This window comes from Lithobates pipiens, unplaced genomic scaffold (assembly GCF_037356315.1).
Source record: "Lithobates pipiens isolate NorthernLeopardFrog02 unplaced genomic scaffold, aLitPip1_a1.2 Scaffold_16, whole genome shotgun sequence".
Lineage (NCBI taxonomy): Eukaryota > Metazoa > Chordata > Amphibia > Anura > Ranidae > Lithobates > Lithobates pipiens.
In genome coordinates this window covers 539451622-539465194 of record NW_027507748.1, presented here as the reverse complement: position 1 = coordinate 539465194, position 13573 = coordinate 539451622, and the positions used below count along the sequence as shown (strand labels likewise).

The 13573-nt window shown below is 38.0% G+C and overlaps 1 protein-coding gene across 3 annotated transcripts in view; it reads right to left on the bottom strand.

Moving 5' to 3' along the window:
- Positions 1-3779: 3779 nt before the first annotated feature.
- The window catches only part of NR4A1 (nuclear receptor subfamily 4 group A member 1), a 75482-nt gene continuing 65688 nt past the window's right edge, over positions 3780-13573 (bottom strand). For all 3 annotated transcript variants that reach the window (XM_077483282.1, XM_077483281.1, XM_077483280.1), the window contains exons 2-7: positions 10755-11563; positions 8844-8973; positions 8376-8527; positions 7153-7355; positions 5370-5548; positions 3780-4716 (exon numbers count right to left, since the gene is read on the bottom strand). In XM_077483282.1, coding sequence (XP_077339408.1) covers positions 4460-4716; positions 5370-5548; positions 7153-7355; positions 8376-8527; positions 8844-8973; positions 10755-11561 — 1728 coding nt within the window. In that variant the 5' untranslated portion in view covers positions 11562-11563 and the 3' untranslated portion in view covers positions 3780-4459. The remainder of the gene's footprint in view (positions 4717-5369; positions 5549-7152; positions 7356-8375; positions 8528-8843; positions 8974-10754; positions 11564-13573) is intronic.

The window sequence follows — 13573 nt, the reverse complement described above, 5'->3', positions numbered from 1 at the left end:
GCTTTATTTCTGATTTTTAATTCCTTTCTCTTTCCCCTCATATTGATCTATAATTTACATATATACACAACTTTGACATCCCTATAGGTTGAGTTATTTTAGATAATTTAAAGCCTTACATTTAGCTTTGTACACATGTAGAGTCTTTGACCCTTATCGATTAAGTAAGGATCGTGTGTGTGTGTATTATATATATATATATATATATATATATATATATATAACCTTTATGGTTCTTTATAAACAAATTATGTATCTTGTGTTAATTGAATATACTTAATGCTTCTTTCTCTGTCTCTTTATAGTGATATTGCACTCAAGGCTTATAATAAGCTCACGAGGAAGCCATGCCAATGACAAAACAAGTAGAGCTGAAAATACCATGTACTACAATCGTATGACTTTTCATACGATTTTAACATTTAATAAAATCTTGGAAAATTTGATTTTGTTTTAATTGATTCATTTGGCACCTTAAAACTCCCATTTTCACACTTTGTTATTAATGTTTCTATTATGGGGAGGTGATGCCTTCTAATGAGACCCCCCCATCCTTGGATAATATAAAAAAATAAAATAAAAAAAAAAATTGTTCCAGGAGGTATGGATGTCATCACACCTGTGCATGTGCAGGAATACAGCCATTCCAGAACACAGGCACAGTGCCAGAATGTAAATCGATCTGCACTTGCGCAGCTCAGTGCGACTGGGAACAAGTGGGTAACTATATTTCATTGCAGAAGAAAAATTGTATGAACACAGTGTTTTTTGTTTTTTTACTGATTATTATATATACATGGTATATTTGTGTTTCTGGGTTCAGATAGGATTGAAGGCTGAATGTTTAACATGCAGCAAACTGGTGTGTAAACCACTGAGGCTGTATAGCCCAGGGGTGTCCAGCCAACTGACATTCATGGGCCACATTTGAAGAGGAAGAATCGTCTTGGGCCCACACATAAAACACACCAACAAGGATAGCCGATGAGCAGAAAAACCCAGGGAGATCACAAGTGATCAATCACAGATAAAGATATGAATGTCAACAAGATGAAATTGTTTATTATAAAGAGGTAAAAGAGGCCACATAAAAAGTAGTGTGGTCTTTGACACAGTTTTTGATAAACTAACACCTTAATATCTGGTTCGATGGATAGAGTAGCAATTCATGGTTCTACTTTTGCCCATCCTGTGCTTCATCCTTGAAAATAGTTGCTCACAAGTATAGGTGCTGCCAAACACTGATGGCCTGAATAAGGCGTGATTATTAATAGTGTGATATATTTCTTTGGAAAGATAAAACTTATAAAAAAAAAAAAAAAAAGCCCAGTAAAGAGACGGTCAAAATTTTCTTCGGCTGCATGTGCGCAAGTTTGTAATTTTGTTGGGCTGCATTCATAGCCGTCTTAGGCCACAGTTTGGACACCCCCTCTGTAGGGCCTTAGAGTAGTCAAACTAATTAGAGGCCCATTCATATCTATGCACTTGTGTTGCAACATATACATTAATGCTCACAGGTATGATTTGACCCTTGTACATTTGCTTTTTAAAAGCAATGTAAACTGCAGCATTCATTAAAATATTGAGCTGTATACACAAAATGCATTTTTTTTTAGTAAAATTCAGGTTTTACTGCAAGAAAACAGACAAGTGTGAAAATTAATTTAATATGTATCTAATACCAAGAACCAAAAATATATTACAACATACCAGTCCTTGGATGTGGTAGCTGTATTATTTTTTATTCCCCTTTATTTTCAACCAATGCAAAATGTATTTGAGCACACTTACCAGCTAGCCAGTAAAATAATAAAAATACACAAGGGCCGGTATGGTGGAGGCAGCTCATTCCTCAGGGACACAGGTGCATCTTTTTTTTTTTTTTTTTTTGTACTTGCATTATCAAAGACAAAACGTGGGGAAATTGGCATGCATCGAGATCTACTTGTATATGGAACATACAGTAATTTTTACATAATTTTTTTAAATTTTATTTTGCTCACTTTAATTGGATACCAGTTTTACACCACTTGTTCATAGCGATGCTTTATGAATGATTTTTACTGTGGGATTTGTGTTCAGAATCTCAAAGGGTCATCTAATTTAATTAATGCAAAAATTTAGTGAAGCAGTATTGCTTTATGTCATTCATTGTTTTTCACATTAATGGCAATAAATATTGTTATAAAGATCAAGAGGTTTATTGGATTTAACAGCCATTCAATATTAAAGATTTTTGAGCTTTTGGGTGGATGTTAAAATTCCTATATATACACTTTTTCCCTACATTAGCAATATCATAGAATATAAGTGCTTCATGGTAAAGTATTGTCTTTCTGCTACAGTTTTAAAAAGTTCCAGCTATTTAAATAATTTGATAGACTAATGGGAGCAGATTTTTGTTCCAAATAAAGAAATAACCTTTACAGCATTGTGTTTTTAAATACAGGCTTGAGATGTCTCTCACCTGTCTGCATTGGAGGATTCCGTAATTGGAATCAATACCTTGACACAATTCTGGCAGCTGGAAACAGTAGCCGCTAGAAGAAAAATCTATGATGGAACCCTTTGGATATAAATAGCAGGGCTGTAAAGGTAACTAACTTTACACACAGCCTGCCATCACAGCCATCATCAGCTCAAACATTTTTTTTGGTCTAATCTAAAAGGAAATCTGTATAGAAGAAAAAATAAAATAAAATGAAGGCTGCCTTTGCCGAACTCTTTCCAATCCTGGGGTGATGCTGATCCAGTAGCTGTAATACATGCTGTGCCATGGAGGAAAAAAAAAACCAAATGTATGCAGATAAGGAACTCTGACTTCTGTTTGTTCTAATCTACACCTTTTTTTCTGTCAGTGACTGAAAGTATCAAAACTGGAGACAGCCAGGCAATTTGTTCGATTATAAAAAGATCAGCAAATGGCAGCCTCCATGTTTGTCACTGTGCATGTTTCCTATAAGACAGCAAGGTTAATTTATCAATGGAATTACGAATCAACTCAAATTGCAACAGTGCATTGAATAACCAATCACATGCAGATAAAATACAGAAGAGGGTCATGTGAACGGCTCCCAGTACCAGCTTCAGGGCAGAGGAGGGACAGCCAACAATAGATGGCCCATTGTAAGTCTATGGTTGATGTCACCGCATAGGCATTGCAGCCATTGTCTGCAATCTCTCCTCTTTGCTAAAGCTAGCCACTGGGAGATCACATAAATGGGGAGGAAGCAGGTTTAAGTTTAGAGAAGATTTAACTGGACTTCTACTGTAAAGTGAATCTTCACATCACATTACTGAGTGAAGATTTTCAACTCCACTCCTATGCGTTTGTCTGATGGGAACAGACGTCACAGCAGTAAGTCTCCAACAGAGCCCCGCCATTTCTGCAAGCCAAAGTAAGGTAGTAGTGGCTGGTCTGCACTTGTATGTGTCAGAGCTTCCCCACCCCATCATGTCATAGGAGGCTCCAATAAAGCCACAACATAATGGGGTTCTGTTAGGCAGAAGCTTAACAGAGGGCTGGCAACACACAGGAAGGGTCAGTATCGGCTAAAAAGCATTGTTGCCATGCCACTGGAAATCTAGTGCACTAAAAGAAACTGGTAAGATAAACCAGTAAATTCAAAAAAGGATAGACAGGCATGAGAATAAGTTCAGAGAGATATTTTTATGTAATATTGTATCTACACCAACAAAACAGCTCCTGCATTGTCTGAACAAGACCACCACTATTTACTGGTCACTGGAAGAGAACAGGAAGACTATTGCCAATGAACCACTGTTTGCTATTACAGCATTTTTTTATTTAATATATTAAATATATATTAATCAGAAAAAACACATACTGTAAATCCAGTAAGGTACACAAATATAAATGTTTCTTTTCAAAAATTACACATATATACACACAGCCCAGAACACTGTGGGATCCATAGTGACCAATACAAGGAGTAGCTTTACTTTTTTTTAACCTTTTTAATACTATATACAGTTCGTTCTTCATTTATGTACAAGACTTTACAAACTGGCTGTGAATGAAATTGGGTCCGTCCCCTTCAGCCCCTTTGAAAGACAGTTGGGGGAAAAAAGGCAGGCTATACGCTACTGCCCATCTCCTAAAGCTTTTGAGTCTGCTCTAAAAGGTCCGGTCCAATCTTGGAGTGCTGTAGGAAAGGCAGTATTAGGAACCACGTGAATTCAGCAAGTATTAAAAAAATACTTAAAAAGTGAAACAAAAAAAGACATAGTCTGTTTTTTAGCCAAAGGCACAACTGGATTTTTCTAGAATAAAGTTAAAGTCTTCATATAAGACCCAGAAGATTCCAGTGAGGAACAATCTACTGGTTAGGCACCTAATGTCAAAGAAAAGGGTTCCAAAAGTTTGTAACAAGATACTCCACATTCTGTGCGAGCTTGGCTGTCCCTTTCTCTGAACTTAGAAGAAAAGTGCAATGTTTTAGAAGGGCAGTGTGTCCATGAAGATCTTCTCTACAATAGGTGGTGGCGGAACAAGGTCTTCCAGTTTCAGGTAAAAAATGCGCTGAAGGCCCTGCGTGCAGAGGGTGCGCAGCTCAGGTAGCTTGCCCAATAACTTGGACAGACAGTTAGATCGGCTGGGCTCACTCAATGTGGACGGCACATGCTCTTTAAGGCAATGAATAATCCGGCTTTGAAGTTCCTCAACTTTTTTAGGTTCTTTCAATCCGTGTCTATCTGCATTGGAAACAGAAGTAGCTAAATTTAATAAATTTCCCCATGATAAAGAAAAATAAATAAAATAATATAACAGATTACCAAGTCCAAAAACCAAGTTGCGTTTAAAAACAATGAAACAGAACACTATGAAAATGTAATTTCTTTAAAAGCCTCTTTTTTAAGTTTTGACTGCATTATGTTTTCAGTCTCATACAAGTACATACACCACGATGTTCCCATTTAAAAATAACATACAAATTTGGAAATTATGTAATAACTAGACACTGCATTGCTGAAATGCCATACTGTAACCAGAACAGCCTCAGCAAAAATGTATGTCAATGGTGACAATGTAGGAGCTCACTGGGTGGCATTGAGGTGGGAAGGGCACAACTGAAGGATTCAGTATGTGCAAACAGGTTTTACTGTGAACTGTTAGCGTGGATACTCAAGTCGATTACAGAATTATACTGAAATGAATGAATGAGACACGTCCACACTATAGGCAAAAAAAAGCTCCCGAGTGAGTTTTGCATTTTTTTGTCCACCTCTAGGGCCTGGCTATTAGCAGCCTATGAGTACATGACTACAACTTTCAATAAAATCTAATAAATTTACAGAAACACATAATGAAAACCGATAAAGTCATTTTCCAAATGTTTATAATTTACCTGTGATGATGACGAGGGCAGAGAGGCAGGAAAAAGATGGGACATCAATGTTCATACGTTGAAGACTGTGTGAAAATTCAATGATTGAGTCTATCCACTCTCCAAAGCCTCGAACACACTGCATACGGTGAAGCACCACTCCATTACAGAAAACCAGCTTTCCTTCCTCAGGCTTCGAACTGTTTGAAAAGTAAGCAAAATCAATGTCATAACTAAATTCACTAGTGTTAACATGCTTAAAAATTACTATAAAACAGAAAAATGCTGCCCCACATAAGTGCATGGGTGTGTATAAGCTTAGAGGAAGTGAAATAAAGAGGGGCTGGTCACCAGCCTAGCAATTACATAGATGTTTGCTTTAGTTTCCTAGCCAGCCATACACAAAGAAACAAAAACACACAAAAAAAATAAAGATTTAAAACTAAGATATTGTTTGTTTAGTCAAACATCTTTCATACGTGCCACAGCCAAGGCAAAAATATAAGCAAAATATTCATGTATGAAAGATTTATAAACGCACACACCAGGTTATACTTGACATCGGTTAGGCACCATTTACATATTAACTGATTAGATTACAAATAATGTATTTATTATATTGGGGTTATATTAACTCTATATACAATATCACAAGATTAAAAAAAAAAAACTTTTTTGGCATTGGACTTGATAAATCACTAATAGGTATACAAATCTGGAAGAGTTTAAAAGACATTGTATGTATGTTGTCTCGGCATATCATAACTGTTAATGGTAGGGGTGGGCAGAGAAAAATTGTGGCTACCATTAGCTTCTATGATCTTACAGTTAAGGGAAGTGAGGCAAACAAATTCTAATTGTCCACTCTGTCAGCTTCAGAAAGGGAGACAACAACTTGTACTGATCTAAACAAAGCTCTTGTTTTTCATAAAAATAGCTGCAGTTTTCAGAGGGAAAGCTTAAAAAAAATTTAAAGAAATAATAAAAAAAAAAAAAAAAAAAATTGTAATGCTTTTTTCTTCTTTTATGAACATTTAAAAACGTTATCTTGATGTAAATCTTACATAATGTGGGTTTTAAAAGCCTGAATTCTACATGTAGTTTGTAATTTTAAGTGTACAATGGGAAGCCATATTTGCATACCATATATGCAGGCTCAGCTTTTTGTCTTGCAGTGGTGCACATTGATTCTGAATTACTGCTACTACTCAGTTATTTTAAATGTAATCGCCAACTACTAAAAACAAACATACGCTCGCTAAATATAAGCTATAGGTTGCCTTTTCTGCCCACTTCTGAAAATGCCATTTGTCTGGCAGTTCTCGCTCAATGGTTTTCATAACATCTGTCACTAGACATATTGGAAATTCTCATCTGAATTGCCTACCTTCATGCTTACTTCTAACTTGCCGACTCAAAATAAGGCCAGTAAACTATAGCTATGAAAGAAGCCAGCAACTGCTGCTTCCATATTTACTTCGGCCAGTACACTAATAAACAAATGCTGTAACATTTTATACAAAATATGAAATCTTTGTTTAATGTTTGCAATCATAACGGTTCTGAGCCAGGTTCCCTTTAACACTGAAAATCACTTAGGATCATGAGCTTAAAGTCTGTACTAAATATAGGCCTTTATTTTGACTCCTGTTTGTTTTGGCTCCCTCTCCAATGGGAGAATCCAATTTCTCCAATAAAGCAGTTAAAGTCCTCGTTCCTACATTACTGTGTGTCCTGTCCAGTGTTCAGAACAGGATTAGCAGCCCAAATGAGATAGTGCCCCAGAAAGTGACAGCTGGTTTACCTGTAAGCCAATCTCAGGATGAAAAGCTCCAAGAAAGAAGACTCCAGCAGAAGGTCCTGGTCTTCTTTGGGAAGCTCTAGGAAGCCCTGGATTTTCTCTGCCCATTTGCGGATCACTTCCAGAGAACTTGACAGAAGGTCATAAAACTGCTGTACGTCAACTGGATTCTCCTTCTCTAGTAGGATGGGACCATTTTCCTGGTACTGTCATTGACAAAAAATAAATAAAAATCAGGGGTTACAGAGTGCTAGAGCTACCAAACAGAAACTTAAACACAAACTAAAGGCTAAATTAAAAATAAAATGTCCTAACAAAAAACTGCTTTGTTCATTCAAGGCAAAGAAATAGGTTTGCTTTGATCCTCCACCAACCTCCCTAACTGGTAGTATAAACTTTATTTTTCTTTGCTCTAGAAGCCCAAGGAAATACTAGTAATGCTGGGTATGGGGGTGCGAGTGACTCACGGCATGTGACCGTGCTGGGCCAATCAGCACCTTCATACAGGGGGGGGGGTTGATTTACTAAAACTGAAGTGCAAAATCGGGTGCAGCTCTGCATAGAAACCAATCAGCTTCCAGTTTTTTTTTTCCTGGTCAAAGCTCAATTGAACAAGCTGAAGTTAGAAGCCAATTGGCTACCATGCACAGTTGCACCAGATTTTGCACTCTGTTTTAGTAAATCAACCTCAGTGCGTCTATAAAGCCATGTAAGCCAATGTTTCTCAACTCAAGTCCTCAACAGGACATGTTTTCAGGCTATTATGTTGCACAGGTGATTTGATCAGTTTCACTGCCTTAGTAATTAACAGTCATTTCATCTGAGGGAAATCCTGAAAACATGACCTGTTGGTGGTATTTGAGGACTAGAGTTGAGAAACACTGATGTAAATAAAGCTACACTCCAGAGACTAAACCTGGATAAGACAATATACAACTTTTGTTGTTAGACCTTCAACTATGTATTGCAAGGGCATGTGTGATTGCATACAAATTGAAAGTGTTTAGAGTTACCAAAACCATATAATGAGGTCTAACATTTTAAATTAAAGCTTTTAAACTAAGTGGTTGTGTACTTAACATAGTATATTTGAACATCCATATCAAATTTAATTTAGTTCCAGAATGCATAATTTCCTCAAAGGTGTTATTTTAAGTATATTTAATTTCTGGACACCTAGTCATTTGATGGCACAGTTTTTCGGGTCTTCAGTGAGGTCAACTTACCTGTGAGTAATCCAGGTTACTAGAATTGGGTATGGTGTCGATGTGAGCTCGTACCAGTGAATTAATAAGACTGACGGGAGAAGAATCGGAAGCTTGCCTTGGTTTTGATGGGAGGCGACCCCGTCGGCCCTTTAAGCTGTCTGTGCGTACAACTGAGAAAAAGAAAAAAAAAAATATATAACCAAATTACAAAACAAACAATATAAATACACTAACTTAAGTTTTAATTTGATTCTATACCAAAAAAGCACTTCAAAGTTTTGTCTTCATTTTACATTTTTGGAAGTTACCTCATCACCCATCTTACTGAAAGCCCCCTTTTTCTGTACACAACTGGGAATACCAAACAGCTGGTATGCATGGCTGTGGAATAGTTGCATACACATGCTTATTTATCAAAACATATGCAACCGTCTTTCCTCTAGGCAGATAATGAATGACTTTCAAGATATACTGTTAAACACATACCTTCTTTTACCATCCCCACTGCTAAGCATTTTTGAAACCGACAGAACTGGCAGCGATTCCGGCGCCTTTTGTCCACGGGACAGTCCTTGTTAGCCAAGCAGATGTACTTGGCATTTTTCTGTACAGTCCTCTGTGGGGAGAAAAAGGAACAATTGTCAGGGGAAGCAAGATGCCAGACCGACACAAAGCCCTGTCTGTTCTATTTATTTTTGTAACATTTCTCTAGTGTCGGACTGTTCCTAATATCAAGTTGACATTTGGCTCAAAGCAAAAAAGAGCAATTCACCTATCTTAATTAGCCGAGCATCTCTTCTAAAGTACCCGATTTGCCTATAACGCACACAAATTCAGATCAAGAAAATGTAAAACAAACTAAATTTGTGGGCGGGCTGAAACTGTAGTGGCAGTGGCCTTATACTGGGAATTGAGGCAAGTGACTGCAAATTTATAGGAAAATGGGCAAAACACAATTCTGATGGTAAACATCGGGTCAAATTTGGAGATAAAGTCTGTTTACCTTTGTATGCAAAATGCAAGCAAAACATAGGACTACATAAAAAGTATTGTATACCAATTTATGAAGAAATAATGATGCTAATTATAACGCTAGGTTTGTAAGGATTCTGAAACCACAAGTTCTTTAAAAGGAAGTGCTTAACACCCTTAACAAAGGGTCAATTAAATGGTCATCATTTTCAATTATGCAAACAGAACTTTATGGCTCTTGTCTTTAATGATAACACCTATCCCACTGAATTAAGGTCAGCCATATAAGGTTCGAATCTTGGCCGGTTCAGCAGAGCTATCAACTTGGGTACAACCAGCCTGCCAGATTCTCTTGCGATTATCGCTCTCCTCTCTTGGCGGTGACAGCAACCTCTGGGCGCCAGCGCCCCCCACCCCCCCATTGCCGATTCCCTGTCAGCACTGTGTGTTGATTGGGGAAATTTCTTTCCTGCAACCCATGGAAATAAAGTTGCACCATGTATGGACGGCCTTAGTCTAAAAGAATAAAAACAAACCAAAGCTATTCATTTTCTCATTGAAATCTCTTCTGCTTTATCCGATTTATAAACCGGTGTTTAAAAAAACAACAACACTCACACACCCTGACAGTGCATGGTTTTCACTTGTCCTTAGACTCCTAGCTGCATCAATTATTAAAACGGCTGATTAACACACCTGTACCTCTACCTAGATAACATGACCTCCTGTGATCAGTGCCAAAATAACCGATTACAACAGAAAAAGTTACAAAGCCCAACAATGCAGAGAGCAGATTTTAGTAGAATACACACATGCTGTGGAAGTGCAATAACTGGGTATTTGTTGCAACAGGTTTAACACTTAGCAATAGAAAAGCACAATGGAATGTGAAGCTACACAAAATGTAGTAATGAAACAAACGAAGAACTACTATTTAAGGGCCTCCAGCTCAAGTGATTTATGACCTCTGTTCTGCAGGGGTTAAGATTGCAGTTTATTTCACACCGTTCTAGCACCTGCTGCCTAATGGAAACTTCTGGTTCCCCAACCGCTGTCTAATTGGTGTTGGGTTCCTCGTCTTATACCGAGCTTGCCCATGCTCAATCCTTCCAGTTGATGTTAGGGAAAGGCAGCAGAAATGATCAACTGCTGTAGAAGCAAGCCAAGAAACTGTACACAGGGGAGGACAGCTGCTTTTTAACACCAGAGCGGTTTTGGGACGAGCCCCCTTTCTTCATCCACAGGAACGCGTATCAGCTTAAGTGCAAAGACTGGGTGGCTGAGAACCAAGAGTTTGTGCCAGGACTGCCTGCCAAGTCTGCAGGGCATCCAGCACCCAGGGAGACCAACAGGTGAAGCAATCAAGGCCAAGTCTAAGTAACGACAGACAAACCATTGCAAATTAAAGTTATATTCAGCACTTACCTTAAAAAACCCTTTGCATCCTTCACAGGTTCGTACACCATAGTGCTGACAAGAAGCATTATCTCCACAGACAGCACAACGCCCCTCATTTGAGCTGGGGCTACGAGCTTTGGATGGAGACAATGGGCTGTCCAATAAAACAGAGTTGTCCAGTATCACAGGCCCCTGACCAATGGGGATAGATGGAAATCCTACTGGAGAGTTTTGTGCCATTGCAAACACATCTGGATCCACAACCTGCTGCTCAAGTCTGTGTGGCACTTGACTCATCTTTAATGTATTAGGAGCCATGTTTGGGCTATGAGCTGGTGTCCCAAAGGAGAAAAAAGATGGCTGAGGAATGCCGTTTTTCTGCTGCTCTGTCCATGGTCGCATATTGTCATAGCTTTGAGTTGGAGAGTAAGCGCCATAAGAACTATCCCATGTGGGTACTTGAGGATTCTGGAAACCTGGTGTAGAAGGAGATGGGATAGAGCATGGGCTACCGTAATAATCCGAGCCGCTCGACGACATGGTTTCATCCAACTGGTTAGTGAAAGAACCAGGATAACAGCCGAACACTTGAAACTCCTCAACCTTCAATGAAGATTGTGGATTTGAAACAGGATAAAGAAAAGCATCAAACTCTCCAGTGTAACCGTCCATGAAGGTGCTGAAACTAGGCAAAGACGTGGAAGCTGCAATTTCACTGTTAACAAGGTCCATGGTGAATTTACCAAACTCTGAGTTTAAGAAGTCTGGTACATAATGGTCACTGGTGCCTGCACACTGGGACAGACTTCCATACTGGGCTTGAATACAGGGCATTTCTAAAACAGAGAAAAAAATAAAAAATGGTTAGCGATTGAGAAAATTCTGAATTTGCAAAAACAGGTTGAGTTAAAGCAAATTGAATCAATATATGAATTTGCAGTTGTAGTGGCATTTCAACTATATTTTCCAGGGTACGTATATTCTGCATCCCCCCCCCCCCCATCTCATAAACGGCCCACTGCTTCTACTGTCGTATTATGAAGGAAGTGAATCCTCATTTTCCAACAGTTCCTTGACTTCTCTTAACTAGTATGAAAAAGTTAGCCTGGTAACAAAGCCCTGTAGCAGACCTGAGCTAATTCACTATAGTGCAAGGAAGAAACCATGGAATGTGAAGTGTAGTCAGAATACATTTAATACTTCTCTGACTTTGGTAGTACAGTCTGAATGGTTGCTATGGGGTAGCATTTTTTGCCCTTTAAATTGGAAAAACAAAATGCTACTATCAAATTTACACATTTATTACAAGGGCAGCATGGCCTGTGATGGATGCAAAAGGGATAATTATTAATCAATGGACTATAAAGCAGGCCTTATGTAGTAAGCTTTTGATTAGCCGATTCCATAAAATCCACAAGGCAAACGTGAATTATATGTATATTGCCGTTATTAATTTTGTTGACTGCGGAACGATGGTCCTCAACATACTTTCATAGAAGTTGTTGAATTTAGTTGAACTGATCAATCGAGTGATCAGACTCCTACTATGAATTAGCACTGACCTGCTTTACAGTGATGTTCTAGGATGCATGAAAGGGGTATGCTTTCCATTAAGCTCCCAAGAGTTGGACCATCATCTGCATTTTTATAGAATTATTGATGGAAAGATACTCTTGGCTAATGTGGTAAACATTTGGAATTTCTTGTAGAGATCAGAATGGCCCCATAAAAGCACAAAAAAACAAAAGATGGCCCTATAGCTTACCCTAGAACTAGAATTAAGAAAAAAAAAAACACACACACACAAACACACACAGTAGGCATTACTGTTACTGGTTCAGAATTCACTTTGGTAGAAAATAAGTGCCCTGTTTTTGCAGCAAAATGTCCTATGCAACCTTTCTTCTGACATGGTAGAGCATCAGTGAGTTCTTTTTTTAGGCACAAGTTGTCATAAATTTAGTTGTCAACACTGAGTTCCTAAGCTGAAGCCAGTTAGGCTCTAAGTAGAGCTCAAGATTGTTGTCAAAAACACATACTGACAAATACAGAAACTATGGTTCTACATTTAAAGCTTTAAATTTATTACACAAATTGCTATTTGATCTGAACTATCTTCAAGCACCTGTGGATGCAGGTTTAACACAATTCAGAATCATTGGATTTTAGATCATACATATAGCTATGGTAGAATGGAAGAAAAAAATAAAAAGAATGTACATAAACACGCCTAATTTATTGTATAAAGTGCTGCAGGAGGGTCTTGCTGCACAGTTAGTACCTAAAAAATGTGTTTAGTGGTTTAACTGGAAACCATTAATGTAGCGTTACTGCAGCCCAGCAATGTAGGGCAAGTTTTGAGTCTACTACAAAAATATAAAGCTTGTAGCATGTCAGCTGTTAAACTGTAACTTTAGTCAAAGAGAATTAAGAAAACTGTTTTTTTGATGGTCACAACTATGCAACCATTTGGAAACGGTTATACTGCAATCATGCCAATTCTTCTAATAGAAACATTTATTGATCAGGTAGGAAAAAAAAAACAAAAAACAAACAATAAAAATTATAAATATTGACTACACTGAAGACTAAAGAGGTTTTAACTAGCCAGTTATTAGGTCATAGTTTAGCCTACGGTATTCTCACTGTATTTATAGAGCACGTTGGGATATGCCAGGATCACTGGACTTAACAATGGCATCTCAGCTGCTGCACAAATACTTGGGAAGAAGAGTTGTTAATAAAGGCTTGTATGTCTTTACATCATACACTGCTAAGCTGTTGGATGTCATCATGCAGAACAGCAACTGCTGCATGTCCAAGAGGCTCTGCAGCAGCTGTACAAT